This window comes from Hemiscyllium ocellatum, chromosome 25 (assembly GCF_020745735.1).
Source record: "Hemiscyllium ocellatum isolate sHemOce1 chromosome 25, sHemOce1.pat.X.cur, whole genome shotgun sequence".
In the NCBI taxonomy this organism is placed as follows: Eukaryota; Metazoa; Chordata; class Chondrichthyes; order Orectolobiformes; family Hemiscylliidae; genus Hemiscyllium; species Hemiscyllium ocellatum.
In genome coordinates, this window is record NC_083425.1 from 26,185,202 (window position 1) to 26,203,102 (window position 17,901).

At 40.6% G+C, this 17,901-nt stretch overlaps 1 protein-coding gene across 1 annotated transcript in view; it reads left to right on the plus strand.

Annotated features, from left to right (window-relative positions):
- kif19 (kinesin family member 19) overlaps window positions 1-17,901 on the plus strand; it is a 220,882-nt gene that overhangs the window by 182,884 nt on the left and 20,097 nt on the right. Inside the window, exons 11-15 of the mRNA XM_060844824.1 lie at window positions 6,721-6,895; window positions 7,760-7,958; window positions 9,187-9,457; window positions 12,914-13,035; window positions 16,919-17,082. Of these exons, the coding sequence (XP_060700807.1) occupies window positions 6,721-6,895; window positions 7,760-7,958; window positions 9,187-9,457; window positions 12,914-13,035; window positions 16,919-17,082 (931 nt within the window). The remainder of the gene's footprint in view (window positions 1-6,720; window positions 6,896-7,759; window positions 7,959-9,186; window positions 9,458-12,913; window positions 13,036-16,918; window positions 17,083-17,901) is intronic.

Here is a 17,901-nt window from a genome sequence, read left to right on the forward strand (position 1 = left end):
TGTCTGCGCTTGCTTGAGAGTTAATGGGGATATAAGAACATGGGAATCTGTGGGTTATAAGCTGACTAAAGTTTCAACATAGTATTAGCCTGCATATAACCATGACTTCGTTCCCCCTTCCTTTACAGTCCGTTCAAATAACGCTTCAGGTTCTATATGCTTTAAAAAAATCAGGAAAGGGAAAATTGATGGGGCAAAGCAGGTGTAATCTTACATTTGACTGGCAAGGCCCAGCAGTAAACATTCCACAATCCAAAGATGTGCAGGTCAGGTGAATTACCCATGCTAAATTGCCCATAGTGTTAGGTGCATTAATCAGGGGTAAATGTAGGGTTAGGGGAATAGGTCTGGCTGTGTTACACCTTGGAGGGTAGGTGTGGACTTGTTGGGCCGGAGGATGTGTTATCATACTGTACAGAATCTAATCTAACCTAATTTCTGATAATGGGATGTTTAACTGTAATTGGTCCAGAGTATGGAATATAACTTGTAATAGTCCATGGGCCTATTCCACCCTGCAACTTTGGATGACATTGAATAATAATTTTACGGCTTATCATGGCACTTACTTTATATGCAGCCACCAAAGCATACCCTTGCCTTCCTACCAGTTGGATAGGATCCTGCTATCTGGGTTATGTTATTTCCTACATGCAACACTTGACCTCTCTTAAGCAGTACCATCCACAAGCCAAAAGGGCCATTACCAGACCAGACCAGTTCTTCATGATGACTTTTTCACTGTATGGAACAGCTAGGGCAGCCAATGAATTGATTTACATGCCCCATTGTTGGAACACCTGGCAAATGAGACAGCTTTAGAATCCAAGGCAACTGGACAAGCACTAGCTGAGGTCTCAGCTGAGCTGGTGGCTCTCCAAACTATGACATTGCAGAATCGACTGGTTTTGGATTATCTGCTAGCCTCGCAGAGAGGAATGTGCGCTGTTGTAGGTCAGGAGTGCTGTACTTACATTCTAGATGCCTCTGAGAATATTACCAACCTGGCTGTCCATATTAAGCAACATGCTGACCAGATACAAAAGATTGGCAGGGAATTCCATGATTATAACCCACCGGGTTGGTTGGGCTGGTTGGGTCATGGAATATTTGATTGGATCTTTCAGGCCTTTTAACTGATATTACTATTGCTAATAGGAATACAATTGCTTGTTTGCTTCTGCCAATGTATTTTCAATCAAATTGTTAATATACCTGTAACTGTTTGTCATGATATGACAAAAAGAGGAAATGTGGAACAGATAGTTACATGATGGGAAAACTGGCCAACCCCTAGTTGTAACACAGCACGAGCTAAGACTAAACCAAAGGTCAAAGCAATGCTAACCTTAGCAGGTCTTGCATTAGGTTAAGTCCATATCAATTCTTAAACCTTGGTAGACCTCAGCAGAGCTTGAGTTGGCTGGCTCTACATAAATTCTGGAATACTGACTAAGCCCAAATAAAGATATTCCACAGAATCCTCTGAGCCCCCAACAAGGACGAGATTATGAGATGACATATGTGGCACAACGTTTTGGGAAGTCAGCATGATAAACCTCGGAAGTAATAACACAGGTCATAATTCAATGTACCGGTCTAATGGATGGCTAATCTCTAGTGATAGTTATTGATAGCTGTTGATAAGTTTTAAGTATAAAAAGATACCTGCTTTTCTCTCTGTAAGAGCGAACTTGTGAGAGAGACTCAGAGCTGTAATCAACTATATCTCTTTTCCAAGATCAGCCACTTCCTTGCAGCTTCCTTGTTAATAAAGACCGATTATTTTGTCAGATCAAGTTTTGTTGAACTTTTGTTGAGTTTGTTTGTCTCTCACAGTCTCACTGTTCCATCGCTGTTTTCAATCCATTTCTACAAAAGGCCTTTGTTTTCCTTGTGGGGTCAAGCAAACATTGCTGCCTGCCTCTACAAGAATTTTATTTTCAAGTACCAAAGTGCCCAACAAGCCAATTAGGAGCACAACAGGCCATTCAGCCCCTTGAGCCTTCTCCGCTATCTAATAAGACTATAGCTGATCTGATTCTGGCCTCAACTGCTCATTCCCACCATCCACCTGATAAGGTTTGACTCCCTTGTTGGGCAAGACTATGTCTACCTTCTCCTTAAAAAACATTTAATGTCTCTGCTTCCACCACTCTCACAGGAGCAAAGTTCCAAAGCATGAGGACAGCTTGAGTGAAAACATTTTTCCTTATCTCTGGCTTAAATAGCAGACCTTGTGTTTTGAAACTGTGTCCCTAATTCAAGATTCTCCTGTAAAGGGAAACTCACCAACCTCACTGTCAAATGCATCGATAAGATAAATTCTTATTCCCATAAACACCCATGGACACAGACTCAATCTGTCCAATCTTTCTCATTTAACCTGGGTGGTATGGACTGGTGATATTAATTCCTTTGCTATTCCTGGGGGAAAGGAATATCCCATTTCTGCATTAGTCTGTCCACCAGGATCTACACAAAGAGTGGTGCCAATTTTCCCTTCTGTACTATGTTTGGGGCAAAGTGAGGAAGCTTACAGGGGAACCCTGGAATAATAGTGTTTGACTGATTGAGCAATAGTCTTTTAAAGAGGGTGATGCCAGTAAATTCTGGGAAGGACAGGTCATAAGTTTTGTCTAGAAATGAGTGAAAGGGGTTCCCTTGTTTCAGGGTGGGTAGTTAATGAGGTGAGTTTGGTAATTCATGATGTGATCTCGCTAGTCTTCGCAGAGAGAACCCTTCCATGCAACTTGATAAAACTATCACTTAGCCAAAGAAACATGATCCACCCTCTAGTACATTACCTTCTGTGTTTCAATTGACATCTGGGGTATTTGAAATCAACAGAAGCAGAATTAGAAGAATTCAACAACAATCTTAATAATCATCAGTGCTCCGCTAAACTTAAAGCTTCGACCTAAAAGGGAAGGATTGACTTCCTAAAAGCCACAATATTCATATTGGGAAAACTCATAGGTTAACAAAAAACCTGAAATACAGCAATATAGCAAAATACATTTTCTGCAAACTGGTGAGGCCATAACTAATCCGTTCCATATTTGTCTCTATCATAGTCACTGTACCACAAGGATATGAGATGTAATAATTCATAAATGCAAATCTTTATGAAATAAAACTGTTAGGGATTAAATTATCCACTATAGCATCCACTATTCCTTTGCTGGAATATTTAAAACTGCTAACCACACTTTTCAGCCAATCATTCCCCTTTTTAGCCCCTTTCTACCATTTGCAATCCCTCCCATCCTTTGTTTCTCTTTGTAGCACCTCTTCCACTTTGTAGGTCTTCTCCACCCACTTCACCCCTTATAGCTCCACCCTTTGCAGCCTTACTTGCCCACCCCACAACTCACCAGAGTCCTGACCCCTGTCCCTGCGCCCTGGCCTCACCGCCCTCTGGTTCCAATACCTTCAGCCTCAGAAACCTCAATTCCTCAAGTCTTCCTTCTCTGGCCTGCAAGCCTTGCTTACTGCTGCTATTCATCACTTCGCTGCTCCTTTTCATAGTGTGTTTTGAGGAAGGTCATTCAACTCGACATGTTTACTCTGATTTCTCTCCACAGGTGCTCCGATACCTAATGAGCTTTTCCAGCCATTTCTTGTTTTTGTATCTGATTTTATGTGTCTGGCTTTATTTCTCTCATATCAAAACTTCTTCCTCCTAATTAACCTTGATTAAAGTCATCCATAATTATTGTCATTTCTTTATTGCAATTCACCATATATTTCTTTCCATACACCTTTTCATCCAGTGTGATAACTGTTGAAAGTCGATATTCCGCTCATTAAGCAAATCTTAGTTTTTCCAGTTCTCTGTCAAACCGAATCTATGTCTTGATCTCCAGAGCTTAAATGATCTCTCTCTATGGTGCAATTGCCATCATTAATTAACATTAGTTAATAACTAATTACCATTAGTTACACCTTTACCTTTTCCTAGCTTTGCATCCTTCATAAATGTTATGTGCACAGACTGGTCCAAGACTTTGTCTGTTTACAGTTTTGTCTCTGCTGAGGTTATATATCTTTATTTCAGTCTCTGCTATCAGTTCACATGTTTTGTTCCAAATGCAGTATACTTTCAGACAAGGCTTTAGTTCTGCTTGTACTATTTTTATAACCTCCAAGCCAGGTTGGTGTACCAGTGGGCCTGCAGACCAAAGTCAAAAAGTGTGGTACTGGAAAAGCACAGCTGGTCAGGCAGCATTCAAGGAGCAGGAGAATTGATGTTTTGAACATAAGCTCTTCATCAGGAATGTGCAAGGGGTCACAGGGGGCTGAGATAAATGGGAAGGGGTTGGGGCTGGGAGAAGGTAGCTGGGAATGCGATAGGTAGATGAAGGTAGGGTATCGTGGTGATAGGTCGGAATGGAGGGTGGAGCGGATAGGTGTGAAGGAAGGTGGACAGGTAGAACAGTTCAAGGGGGCGGTGTCGAGTTGGAGGTTGGATCTGGGGTAAGGTGGGGGAGAAGGGAGTTCAGGAAACTGGTGAAATCGACATTGACCCCTTGTTGTTGGAGGGTCCCAAGGTGGAAGATGAAGTGTTCTTCCTCCAAGCATCAGGTAGCTAGAATTTGGCAGTAGAGGAGGTCCAGGACTTGCATGTTGGGAGAGTTGGAGGGGGGGAATTGAAGTGTTAGGCCAAACAACAGTGGGGTTGATTGGTGCATGTATCCCGGAGATTTCTTTGAGTTTCCGCAAGTTGGCGTCCTGTCTCCCCAATATAGAGGAGGCCACATTGTCAGCAACTTAGAGGTGCAGGAAAATCTCTGCCAGCTGTGGAACGATCCTTTAGGGCCTTGGATTGAAGTGAAGGGGGAGGTGTGGGCGCAGGTTTTACACCTCTTGCAGTGGCAGGGGAAGATGCCGGGAGTTGAAGGTGAGTTGGTGGGGGACGTGGACTTAACAAGGGGAGGGAATGGTTTTTATGGAATGTTGAAAGGGGTGGGAGGGAAATATATCACTGGTGGTGGCGTCTGACTGTAGATGGTAGAAATCGCAGAGGATGATGCATTGTATAGGAGGTTGGTGCGGTGGAAGCTGAAGACTGGGGGATTCTGAAGTTGTTGCGATTGGAGGGGTGGCATTCAAGGGCGGAGGTGCAGGAAGTGGAAGAAATGCGCTGGAGGGCATTGTTGACCACATGGGATGGGAAATTGCTGTCCTTGAAGTAGGAGGCCATCTGGGATGTTCTAGAGTGGAATGGGTCATGCTGGGAGCTGATGTCGCAGACTCGAGGAATTGGGTGTAAGGGATAGCGTTTTTAGGACAGAACCCCACCCCGGTCTTAACCTTCCACCGCATCAACCTCCAGATACAATGCATCATCCTATGCTATTTCTGCCACTTACAGTCAGACCCCACCATCAGAGTTATATTTCTCTCCCTATCCCTTGCAATATTCCAGAAACCATTCCATCCATGACTCCCTTATTAGGTCCACACCCCCCACCAACTCACTTTCCACTCTCGCACCTTCACTTGTCACCGCAAGAGGCGTAAAATCTGCACCCACACCTCCCCCCTCACCTCCATCCAAGATCCCAAAGGATCCTTCCACATTCAGTGGAGATTTTTCTGCACTACCAAGCACCTCATCTACTGTGTCCATTGCTCTCAATGTGGTCTCCTCTACATTGAGGAAACAGAACGCCAACTTGCAGAGAACAACTCCGGGACACATGCACAAATCAACCCCAATGCCCTGTGGCCGAACATTTCAATTTCCTCTCCCATTGCACCAAGGACATGCAAGTCCTGGGCCTTCTCCACTGCCAAGTTCTAACCACCCAACGTCATCTTCAGCCTTGGGACCCTCCAACCACCCAGGATCAATGTCGATTTCACTAGTTTCCTGATCTAACCTCCCACTATCTTATCCCAGATCCAGTCCTCCAACCTGGCACCGCCTACATGTCCTACCTGTCCATCTTCCTTCCCACCTATCTGCTCCACCCTTCACTCTGACCTATCACCATGACACCCTACCTTTATCTACCTATCGCATTCCCAGCTACCTTATCCCCAGCCCCACATCCTTCCCATTTATCTCTCAGCCCCCTTGGGCCCTCCACCGACATTCCTGGTGAAGAGCTTATGCCGAAACATTGACTCTCCTGTTCCTCGGATGTTGCTTTTCCAGCACCACACTTTTTGACTGAATCTATAATCCTCACTTTCTCTCTGCGACCACAGAGCAGCCCACCAAGCAGACTTATCAGGCCTACGGTCAGGGTTTCAGTGTGAGTCAGTGACCCATGAAATATTAATTGTCAGTTACCTGCAAGTAAGCTGGCTTAAAATCATCTGTATGGAAATAAATTGAATAGTCAAATGAGATTCAAAGCACAAGCACATTTTTAACCATCTGAAAGTTTGAGTGTAATCACAATATATTATCCAGATGTTCCAAAGCTTTTATCTTCACTGGATAATTTTCTGCCACATATGGTATTTTTCTTCTCTGTATTACATGATTCCATTCTGAGATGATGTAATCCATATTTTTCTTAGTTTGTAGGATTGTGCACCAGGAGCAGGCAAATTAATTTGAACCAATGATACAAACTTCTGTAGTATGGTTTATAGAGTTAGACTAGAATGGGGATTGGAAGCCTTGAAGTCTTGAGAAGTGGTGCTTTTGCATGCTGTGTCATGTGAAGGAAACTGTTAATTTTATTAATTTTGTTCTTTTAGCTGAAGTACAACAACATTCCTCTCGATATGACAGACGGGAGATGGAAAGGCTTCGTGAACATCTAATTACTGCCTTTCGAGAACAGATGGACATCCGGCGTAATCTGCTGGAGCTGGACAGCAACAACATGCAAATTCAAGTTGACACATCCAGGCACTTACTAACTATTGCAGAGTTAGTATAATTCATATTTCCCCCAGTACTCACTGGGAACATTGTTTCCTGCCAGCTTGCACGAGGCTGAATATCTAAGGAGGAATAAAAATGTAGAATCAGCAGAGAAGATGATAAATCTCTCAAGATTTTTGTTTCATGCAACCGGTCATAGAGACAAGACACAATTTGTATTACCTTAAAGCCTTTAAAGAGATCAACAGAAGTAATACAACATTAATTAACTCCATAACCTTTGTCTTTTGTAGATCATTGTTGCTCAACTACTGATCATGTATGACATTAATAACTTGCAGAGCTAATGAAACATGAGTAAATCTTCTACTGCAGTCAATTATATTGTAGTTTCATGACTAATAAGATTATTACATGCTGCATCTTTCAAATTGTAATATTGTTCATGGATTTGATGCATCAGCAAGCTAAGTTCATCAAACAATTTGCAATTTGTTGAGCAGGAGCTCAACATATGAATGTTGGTTTCTGTTTTGATGCTCGCAATAGTGAATACTCTGTTGATATTCATTGTCACAATGCATACACAAATAATTACTCAGCAGCTAAAGTACCAGAGAACAACTTGCACCTATGGAACAAAAATCTTGCAAAGAAAGGGTGATAGCATAACACAGATTGCAGTTAGTACTACTTATAAGTTATTGATATGTGGAACCTAAAAGGTCTGTGGGTGCATAAGGTAAGACAGAAATGTAATAATAGCCTAAAAATAATATTTGCTTTTCCTATTTCAACAATGGCAATACAGAAAAGGTCAGTGTTGATGGAACAATGTTGGCCAAAGCTGGTTATTTGGTGGTGAACTAATTAAAGTGTGAAGTAAAATTCATCTGATTGTTCCTGCAGCTGGGTACAAGAAAAGGCTCGACGAGCCAAAAAATGGAGGGAAGAATACCAAAAGGAGATCTACAGCAAGGAGGACAGTGAGAAAGATTCAGACACTGGAGATGATCAGTCTGATGTTCTGGAACCAGCCGAGGTCGCTGTGGCTCGGGAAAGCATTGCTGCACTTGTGGCTGAGCAGAAGAAATTAAAATGGCAGAAGGTAACCAACTCAACAGCTGTTCTATAAGTACTGTTTATTATAAAATAGCTCTTGAATTTCCAGGAAGTAATATGGTTGCTTAATTTTGATTTAACTTTGAACGCCTTGAAACAGTGATTTGAATTTGAAATAGGTTTTGCACTTTCTTAGATGGTTGCAGAAATGTAATGATGTATATTAGCTGTGATGGCGATTATTAAAAAAACTTTAATACTATTTTCATCATTTGGTCGAAATATATTGTGCAATGAATTGCAGATTGTCACTTACTTTACAGAAATGCATTTATTTATGGATTGAGCCCAGTGGCTTTCATTGGTAGCTTAGTTCACTAGTCGAATAGTTTATTTGAAGAAGTTTTGTATTTGTTGCTTTATTTTGATTATTTTTGTTACCAATCTTTGTTTCTGTTTATGTGGCTTATTTCCTATGAATCATTCACAAAGCCAATTATAATTACAAGCATTTATAAAACATCTTTTTAGATGAATAAGTCTAGTTGTTGTAACTATATCTAAGTGAAGGTACTTTTAAACAATTTTTAAATAAAAATTTGCTGACTTTATCTTGTACAAAAAGACTTCATTTTCTCAGGCCATTGTGAGGAATAAAACGTTTGTACTGGGCCCTTTTATTTTGACAAATAGCAGTCCTTGATTAAACCAAGTTCAAAACACACTTTAATATTTGTCACACAGTGCAATCTTACACAGATGTTTTGTCAGTGTGCATACCCCTCAATAGCCCTATCTTTCCTGAACCTTCCGTTTTATGCTCACCTGCTCTCCTCCTAATCCAAGTGTAATTATTTCATAAAAGAGCCATTCTTACTTGGGACCAAAGCCCTCAGTCACCCTGCTACAGTATGCCATGTTACATGTTACATAACATGTATGGGTCCATATATTAAGGATATTTTACAGTTAGAGACTGTAAACCCTGCTTTCCTGTTTTTATATTGATCTCCTTATAAAACATTGTGACTTTATTTTTGTTTTTACAAGCATTAAGTTTGCCAGTAAAAGGAATGACCCTTTTGTAGCATCCACAATCAATTAATTGCAATATGGTAATCCAGCATAAAATGAATACACAGAGCCAACTACATTTATTAAATCTTGACTAATCTTATGCAGAAGTTATTAATGTGTTTTATGTGTTTAAATTGTGCTTCACTTCATCTTTTGGAGCTTCAAAACTCTTACCAGTTTCTCCCTGTCCCCTGAAGGTTGAGTTGGAGAAACAATTCACTGACATTCGATCACGTGCTCATAGATTGGAAGAGCTCCTTCCCAAGAGGATCAGCAGTGAGCAACAACGAGAGGTTTTGAGCCTGCTTTGTAAGGTGCATGAACTGGAAATTGAGAACACAGAAATGCAGTCCAATGCTTTACTCAAGGACAATGTCATACGGCAAACTGATTATGTCATTCAACGTTTTGAGCAGCATCGGCAGCTGTGTGCTGAAATTATTCAACAGCAACGGCACATCATAGATGGTATGAAAACATTTAATTCCTATAATTTATGCATTTTGTTCTTTTGAATAAGTAGAGATAATCTGCTTCACAATCTATCTTTGAAAGACTCTACTTATTTGTGTGTATGTGTATATATGAACTTATTGGCATCTGTGTCAATGCAATGCACAAAGGAATATAGACTTTGCATGCCAGAAATTCCCAATAAAATTGCAATTATTCTGAAAACATAGTCACAATGTTATACTACCAATGAACTTCCTATTTATATATAGAATCATAGAATCCCAAAAGTGTGGAAGCAGGCCATTCACTCCATCAAGTCCACACTGACTCTCCAAAGAGCATCCCACCCACACCACCCCCCATTCTCTAACACGACATTTCCCATGACTAATCCATCTGTAGACAGTATGTATAATTTAACATGACCAATCCACCTAACCTGCATAGTGGGGATCAACCTGTCAGAATGAGCACAAGTATTTTTTTTCAAGTTTCAATTTTGCACCAATTGTGATTTTGCCTCTCTGAAATGAGAGCATAGAAACATAAAAGATGGGAACCGAAATAGACCGTTTTATCCCTTGTTCTGACATTCTTTATGATCATGGCTGATCATTAAGCTTAATATCAAAATCCTGCCTTCCCCCATATTCCTTGATCCTTTTACCTACGAGCTATATCTGCATCCTTCTTGAGAACACATTGTGTTTTAGTCTGAACCACTTCTTGTGGTAGTGAATTCCATAGGCTCATCACTCTCTTGATAAATAAATATTTTCTCATCTCAATCCTATAAGTTTACTCCTTATCTTTAAACTATGACCCCTATTCTGGAGTCCCACACTCTTGGAAGCATCTTTTCTGCATCTAATCTGTCTTGTCCTGTTAGAATGTTATAGGTTTCTATGAGAATCCCCTCATTCTTCTGAACTCCAATGAATACAATCATACCCAACTCAATCCCTTCCGCATTCACCAGTCCTGCCAACCCAGGAATCAATTTGGTAAACTTCCACTGCATTCACTCTGCAGCAAAAACATTCTTCATCAAATAAGGAGACCAAAACTGCACACAATATTCCAGGTATGGCCTCACCAATGCCCTGTGTAATTGAGGCAAGACATCCTTCTTCCTGTACTCAAATCCTCTCACTGTGAAGGCCAACATACTGTTTGCTTCTTTACTGCTTGCTGCACCTGGGAGCTCACTTTCAGCAACTGGTTCACGAGGACACCTGCGTCTTGTTGAACATATCTTCTCTCTCAATTTACAGCCATTCAATTAATAATCTGCCTTTCTGCTTTTGCTACCTAAGTGGAAAACCTCAAATTTATCCACATTGTCCTGCATTTGCCCGTGCATTCAGCCCATTGAAGTTCCAGTGTAACGTTTCCACATCCTTCTCACAGTTCACCCTTTGACCTAGCTTTGTGTCAGCAACAAATTTGGAGATTTTGTGTTTATTTCCCTTATCTAAATCATTTAATAAACATTGTGAATAAGTAGTGCCCTAACTCTGATATATCAAATGCTTACTGATCCCTGTGGTATTCAATTTGTCACTTCGTGCTATTCAGAAAAATGCTCATTTACTTGAACCCTTTGTTACCTGTCTGCTAATTAGCTTTCTGTCCATCTCATTACACCATCCCCAATTCCATGCACTTTAGTTTTACATAATAACCCCTTACATGGGACTTTGCTGAAAGACTTCTAAAAGTCAAAATAAATCAGTCCAGAGGCGCCTCCTGATCAACTCTACTAGTTACTTCCTCAAAGAATTCCTGTAGATTTATCAAGCATGATTTTACTTTGTAAATCCATGCAATTTGGGTCTGATTATACCACTGTTTTCTAAGTCCTCTGCTATAAAATCTTTGATAATGAACTCCAGTGTCTTCCCCACTACTGACATCAGCCTCACCAATAAATAGTTCCTTGCTTATGCGCTACCTCCCTTTTTCAAAGTTGGATCACATGAGCTACTCTCCAATCTGTAGGATCTGTTCCAGAGTCTAAAAATCTTGGAAGATGACCACAAATGAATCCACTATTTCTAGGGCCACTTCCTTAAGTACTCTGTGTAGATTATCAGGTCATAGGGACTTATTGGCCTTCAACCCCACCAATGTGCAAACACCATTTCTCTACAAATGAAAGGTTGCTTTAATTCCTCCCTCTCACTAAATCTTGTGTTCCCCATCATTTCTGGGATGTCATTGTTCATGTCCTCAATCGTGAAGACAGAAATGAAGTACATATTTAGTTTGTCAACCATTACTTTGTTCCCCATGATAAATTCCCCTGTTTCTGACTGTAAAGGACCTATGTTAGTCTTCACCAATCTTTATCTCTTTCCATATCTGTAGAAGGTTTAACACTCAGTTCTTATGTTCTCTGCAAGCTTACCATCATACTCTATTTCCTACTTCTTAATCATTCCTTTGATCCTTCTTTGCTGATTTCTAAACTGTTTCCAAACCTCAGGATGTATTGTTTTTTTCTTCTTGCCAATTTGCATGCCTCTTTTTTGCATCTGATACTATCTCTAACTTTGCTCATAAGCCATGATTTGGCAATTTTTCTCTTTTTACTCTTGCACCAGATAGGAATAAACAATTTTTGTAGTTTACCCATTCACTCTTTGAATGTTTGGCATTAATTTCAATAACATTTATGGGTGGCACAGTGTTTCAGTGGTTAGCATTGTTACCTCACAGCACCAGGGACCCGGGTTTGATTCCTGTATCGAATGACTGTGTGCAGTTTGCACATTCTCCCCATATCTGCATGGGTTTCCTCCAGGTGTTCCGGTTTCCTCCAAAGATGTGCAGGTCCAGTGGATTGGCCATGCTAAATTGCCAATGTTAGATGCATTAATCAGGGGTAAATATAGGGTAGGGGAATGGGTCTGGGTGGGTTACTCTTCAGAGGTTTGGTGTGGACTTTGTGGGCTTAAAGGCCTGTTTCCATACTGTAGGGAATCTAATTCTAATTTCCCAATCTATCATAACCAACTCGCGCCTCATACATCATAGTTTCCCTTGTCTCAGAATCAACTACATCATTCTCCAGCTTGATGATGAATTCTACTTATAGTATTGCAATTGTTCATCATGACTACAATATGAATTATTCCTTTTTCATTGCATAATACCCAGACTAAAATGGGCTGTTTTTCAGTTTGTTCCTCAGTATATTCGTACAAAAAATGATCTTGCATACACATCAGGAATTCCTCCTCCAAGGTATTATAATTAACGATTCACCATTTGCATAAGCAAATTAAAGTCACCCGTAATTCCTTTGCCCTGTATGCATCTATGATTTCCTATTTCATGTCATTCCCAACAATTGGTGGTCTATTAACCACCCTCACTAATGTTTTTTGCCCCTTGGTGTTTCTCAATTCTACCCACACAAATTCTACATTATCTGAGCTAGCATTTTTCCATATCTCTTGCCAGATCACAACCTACTAGTTCCTCCACAGTTGGATGAGTTGTATGAAATTTACTTGAGAGAGCTGGATGAAGGCAGCCTGGACCGGATTGTCGCCATCCACACTGTTACAACAAGAACCCTGAAGGTATAGCATAACTAGTGAGCAAATAGAATTATTAACTTTAGGTGAGAAAAAAACCTTACACTTTTCAGAGGGTTACACAATCAGAGTTAATGCTCTTTGAAGATTTATTCCTTTGTTCTTGAACCGGTTAAGTCTTTATGTAGATTGTTAAACTATGCTCATTTTCAATGCAGTGCAATTTTTAAATTTTTTTAACTTCTTATTCAGCATTTAAAATTCACAACATACGTTGAAAATAGTTTATTGTGATGAATGTAGCATGAAAATTGATGAGACTTTCAGTTCAATAAACAGGTTTGTTGGAGGGCAATATCAAACAGGGGTACATTATCTAGAAACTAGGACTCTTTATGTTAACAGGGTTGACAGCTTCTTCATCATTCTGAAATGGACTAGACTATTGTTTATAGAGGGGTTACAACTGAATCATTTTATTCTTTTTATTTTTAAAGGTGTTGTAGGTATTGTTGGCAAGGCCAGCATATCTTGCTCATCACAATAGGTTAGATTCCCTACAGTGTGGAAATAGGCCCGTTGGCCCAGCAAGTCCACCATGACGATCTGAATAGTAATCCACCCAGACCCATTCCCCTACCCTATATCTACCCCGACTAGTGCACCTCACACTACGGGCAATTTTAACAAGGTCAATTCGCCCTAACCTGCACATCTTTGGATTGTGGGAGGAAACCGGAGCACCTGGAGGAAATCCTTGCAGACACGGGGAGAACGTGGAAACTCCACATAGTCACCCAAGGCTGGAATTGAATCTGGGTCCCTGGCACTGTGAGGCAGCAGTGCTAACCACTGAACCATCATATAGCTTTTGGAATTGAACAGCGTGCTTGGCCATTTTAAGCACATTGTTATGGTTTTGGAAACACATAAAGGTCAGATCAGTTGGAATGAAATACTTTCTTCCTTAAAGGACACTTGTGAATTAGATGGACTTTTATGTAAATCAGTGATAGTTTTATGGTTGCCATTTATGGGGCTAGCTTTCAGTTCTAGATTGTTTTTAATTGAAGTTAAATTGCTGTGATGGATTTTGAATTCATGTCCCCAGAACATTTGCCTGAGCCACTGGATTATTAGCGCACTAACCATTGTGCTACCATTTCCTACTGAATCCATTAGCACATAAAACTGGATAGAGTGGTTGATGAAAAGTTGCCCGCACTATTTGCAGGATTCAAAAAGCTCCAAAAGCTCTGATATAGCAAGCAGAAAGCATGCATTAAGTTACAATCCCAAAATATGTCACCTTCCACATTGGTAAAGGTAAATAAGTCGATGTGCAGTGCTTATGCCTGCAAATAATTGCATTTACAAAGAGCCTGCTTTGAAATCGCATCCCACAATTGGTTTCTTTGAAGCTAATGCTGGCTGAATTCAGGAAAATCTGGTTGACATGCAACTGAACAAGTTACCCTCAAACTGATCACTTGCTGGGCCACATCTAACAAGTAATTTTTAAAAAGTTAATGCTCTGAATCCAGAGCCATGTATTGCATATCTGTTTCTGCCAATCCCACATTCACAAGAATATATGCAATTATCTCTGTCCAACCCCTTCTCTGTCTTCTCTAACCCCTTGCCCAGTTTCTGTGGTTACCCAACCCCCTCACTCACAACATCTACACACTTGATCACTTAACTACATCTCAGCCCTTATTCCATTCAAGTTTTAAATCCATGTCCACACCTTGCGCATTTGATTTCATTTCAGCCCAAGGCTCAATATGGGTGTGTCTTAGGCCTGAGCGTTTCAGATACAATGATTATTCCCTGCACCCTGATCAAAAAATGAAGGCAGCTGATCTTCTGGGTCAGAAATTCTAAAAAATTACAGTTCATAATTATCCTCAGCAACTTATTTTAGCAGCAATGAATATGTTACATATCCTGCCAGACACACAAAACATGTGTGCATACATCATGCTAGAAACAATACAAGCATGAATTTCCACCAATTAAAGATTAAGTGTATCATTTCTCTGCACTTGTCAAATATCTGGGTGGAAAAATCTAGGTAGAAATTACAAAGAACTGTATGAGTAGAATTACTGTTCTTTTATCCAACAGTCAAGCTGCCAGCACTTACTTTCCTTCTAGAAATTCAAAAATTGTGTTTTACTCAATCTACTGCTTCTTTGGCATTATTTAGATTCCAATCCCTAGTACTTACATATGTTTTTAACAGATTGCTTCATTATACATCTGCTGGATCATTTGGATATCTTGAGAAGGAAGATGTATTTACCCTGGCAAAACGCCAAATCCTATTTCAAATCAAAACCAAACATTCATGACTGAGACTATAAATTATTCAACTGTCAGGAATCCCAGAAAATGCAATGATAATAATCCATGCATTTATTCCTTCCATTTGTTTCAACCAGGATCTGGAGATATTTCTGTAGCAGTTACAAATCCTTTGCACCAGAGATATGACATCATGATAGCTTCTCTAGTTGTGTGATGGAAAATACAAACACCTATTTTTTTTGTCACTATCACTGTTCTGTCAAACATGCTACAAAATTCAAGTCTGCTCTAGATATTCTCTGAGGTTGAATTTCTCTCCTCTAAGCAGATTCTTGGTCTCTAATAATCAATATTGGCCAATTTCTAGCCATTTTTTAAAAATCGCATTCATTCATGAGGTGTGGGTGTCATTTATTACTGATTCCCACTTGCCTTTAAGAAGATGATGTTGAACTGCTTTTTGCTGTCCATGTGATGAAGGTGATGTTGTGAGGAGAGAGACCTTGAATTTTCACCAGTTTCTGATGATATGGCACCATAATGCTTCCAAGTAAAGATGGTGTATACCTTTGAGGGAAACCTGCAGATGGTTGGTATTCACAGTGTCTGCTGCATTTGTCCTTCTAGATGATATTTGTCGTGAGATGTCAGGATGCTGTTGAAGGGATCTGGGAGAGTTGCTGCATGCATCTATTAGGTGACAGATCAGTTGCCAGTGAAGCAGGCTGCTTTGTCCAGGTGGAAGGGCTTTGGGGAGTGAGGAAGTGAGTGATACTAATCTCTGACCTGCTACTGTGACTAGTCCAGTTCAGTTCCTGGCTAATAGTGATCCTTAGATATTGATGGTAGGGAACTAAATGGTGGTAATGTCATTAACTATCGTGGGGAAGTGTTTAAACTTGCTTTTGTTAACTTGATACTTGTGTGGCTCAAATGTTGTCAACTGAATATTATCACAAGAACATAAGAATAGGAGGAAGTAGTGAAAGATGAAAGTATAGATCTAAGTCAGGATATTGTGTAGCATGAAGGGGAACTTACAAGTGGTGGTGTAACTGTTACTGGAGGGAGTAGAAGTTGAAGGAGGTGAAGGCCTCAGTGCAGTACTGGCACTGGCCACTATTCCCACAGTGGTGTTACTGGAAGGCTTCTGGTCTGATTGTCTGGATGCTGCCATTGGCAGGATTTCTGATTTGCTATGATTTGATTCAGTGAGGCACCCAAGATGTCCAGGTAAGTGTCTGATTCCATTACAGTAACATTGAGCCTCCCATAGAAAGACAGTATGGGTCTTCCACCGGTTCTCCATTGATCATTGTCACTGTAACTAGATCCCATCCCAAATTATATATTAATCTATAAACCCTTTATTTAAGAAACTAATATAATACTAGAATGAAATGTCATTACAGTTAAATATTTTATCCTGCATAATAATTCAGCAGGTTTTTCTGGATCACATGAAAAACAAACAAATTATCACAGTTATGTGAAGTGTCTTAACTGTTAGTTTGTGGGGCACAGAGAAATTGAAAAGCCATCTCTATTTGCTTTGGTTAACCTGCTGCTTGTGAACACAGCAATTATTCAGATTGTTAATCTCTCTGACTCCCAGGATGGTTCGGTCACAAATATGGCTCAGAGGCTGAAGGTGGGAGAGCTGGTGCAGGATGTGGACTCTGATCAGGAAAGTGTGAGAACAATTGGATCTGAAAAGCCTTACCCTTGGCGAAGGAGTTACAAAGATGTGTTACCACCACTGGTACCAGAGCCGGAAAGGTAACGTTAACAGGGGCAATAGGTTAAACCAGTAATCGAGAGGTAATAGAATTCCATTAAATGTATGACTTGCCTAGTTAAATATTTCTTATAAATACAGAAACGGTTGAGTGATATTTCTAAATTTGAATCCTAATTAGATAAATAAGTCACAACAATGATGATACATTACAGTGCTTGCATGTAGGTGCTGATGGTCAACTGTTTGATCCACAGCAACTACACCTGCAGTAAGTGCAATTTAAGGAAATCTGCCTGAATTGATGTGCAAGATTCTGAGCTTTGGTCTCCAGTATGTCAAGGAGGACAACGTTTACATGGTTAATTCAGTACTTTGTTCCAGGAGGTTGTCATACCATTTGGGCCAGCTATTTTTGAATTGGACCATAGTCAGGGACAGGGAGATGTGACTGCAAGTGAGAAAGTTATGTGGACACGGAAAGTAGGGATGGAGGAGTCTCAGCCTCTACAATAGTCCAATAGGTTCGTTGTTCTTGCAGTTTATGTGGATCAGAGCAGGGAGTACAGGGGAACCTCGATTATCCCAACGAGATGAGAGGGCACTATTTTGTTTGGATAATTGATTATTCTGTTAATCAATTAAATGCCCCTCTGGGGCTCAGAAAGTCTGCCCCCCACCCCCCGTTCAACCCTGCCCCCCTCCCCCCCCGTCCAACACCGACCCCCCTCAACACCATCCAAAACCTCCCACCGCCCCCACCCTCTCCTGCCCCCGCCCCTTCCAACCCCGTTCAACACCTCCCGCATCCCTCAAAACGGTTCCCCTGCCCCCAACCCCATCCAACACCGCCCCCCCAC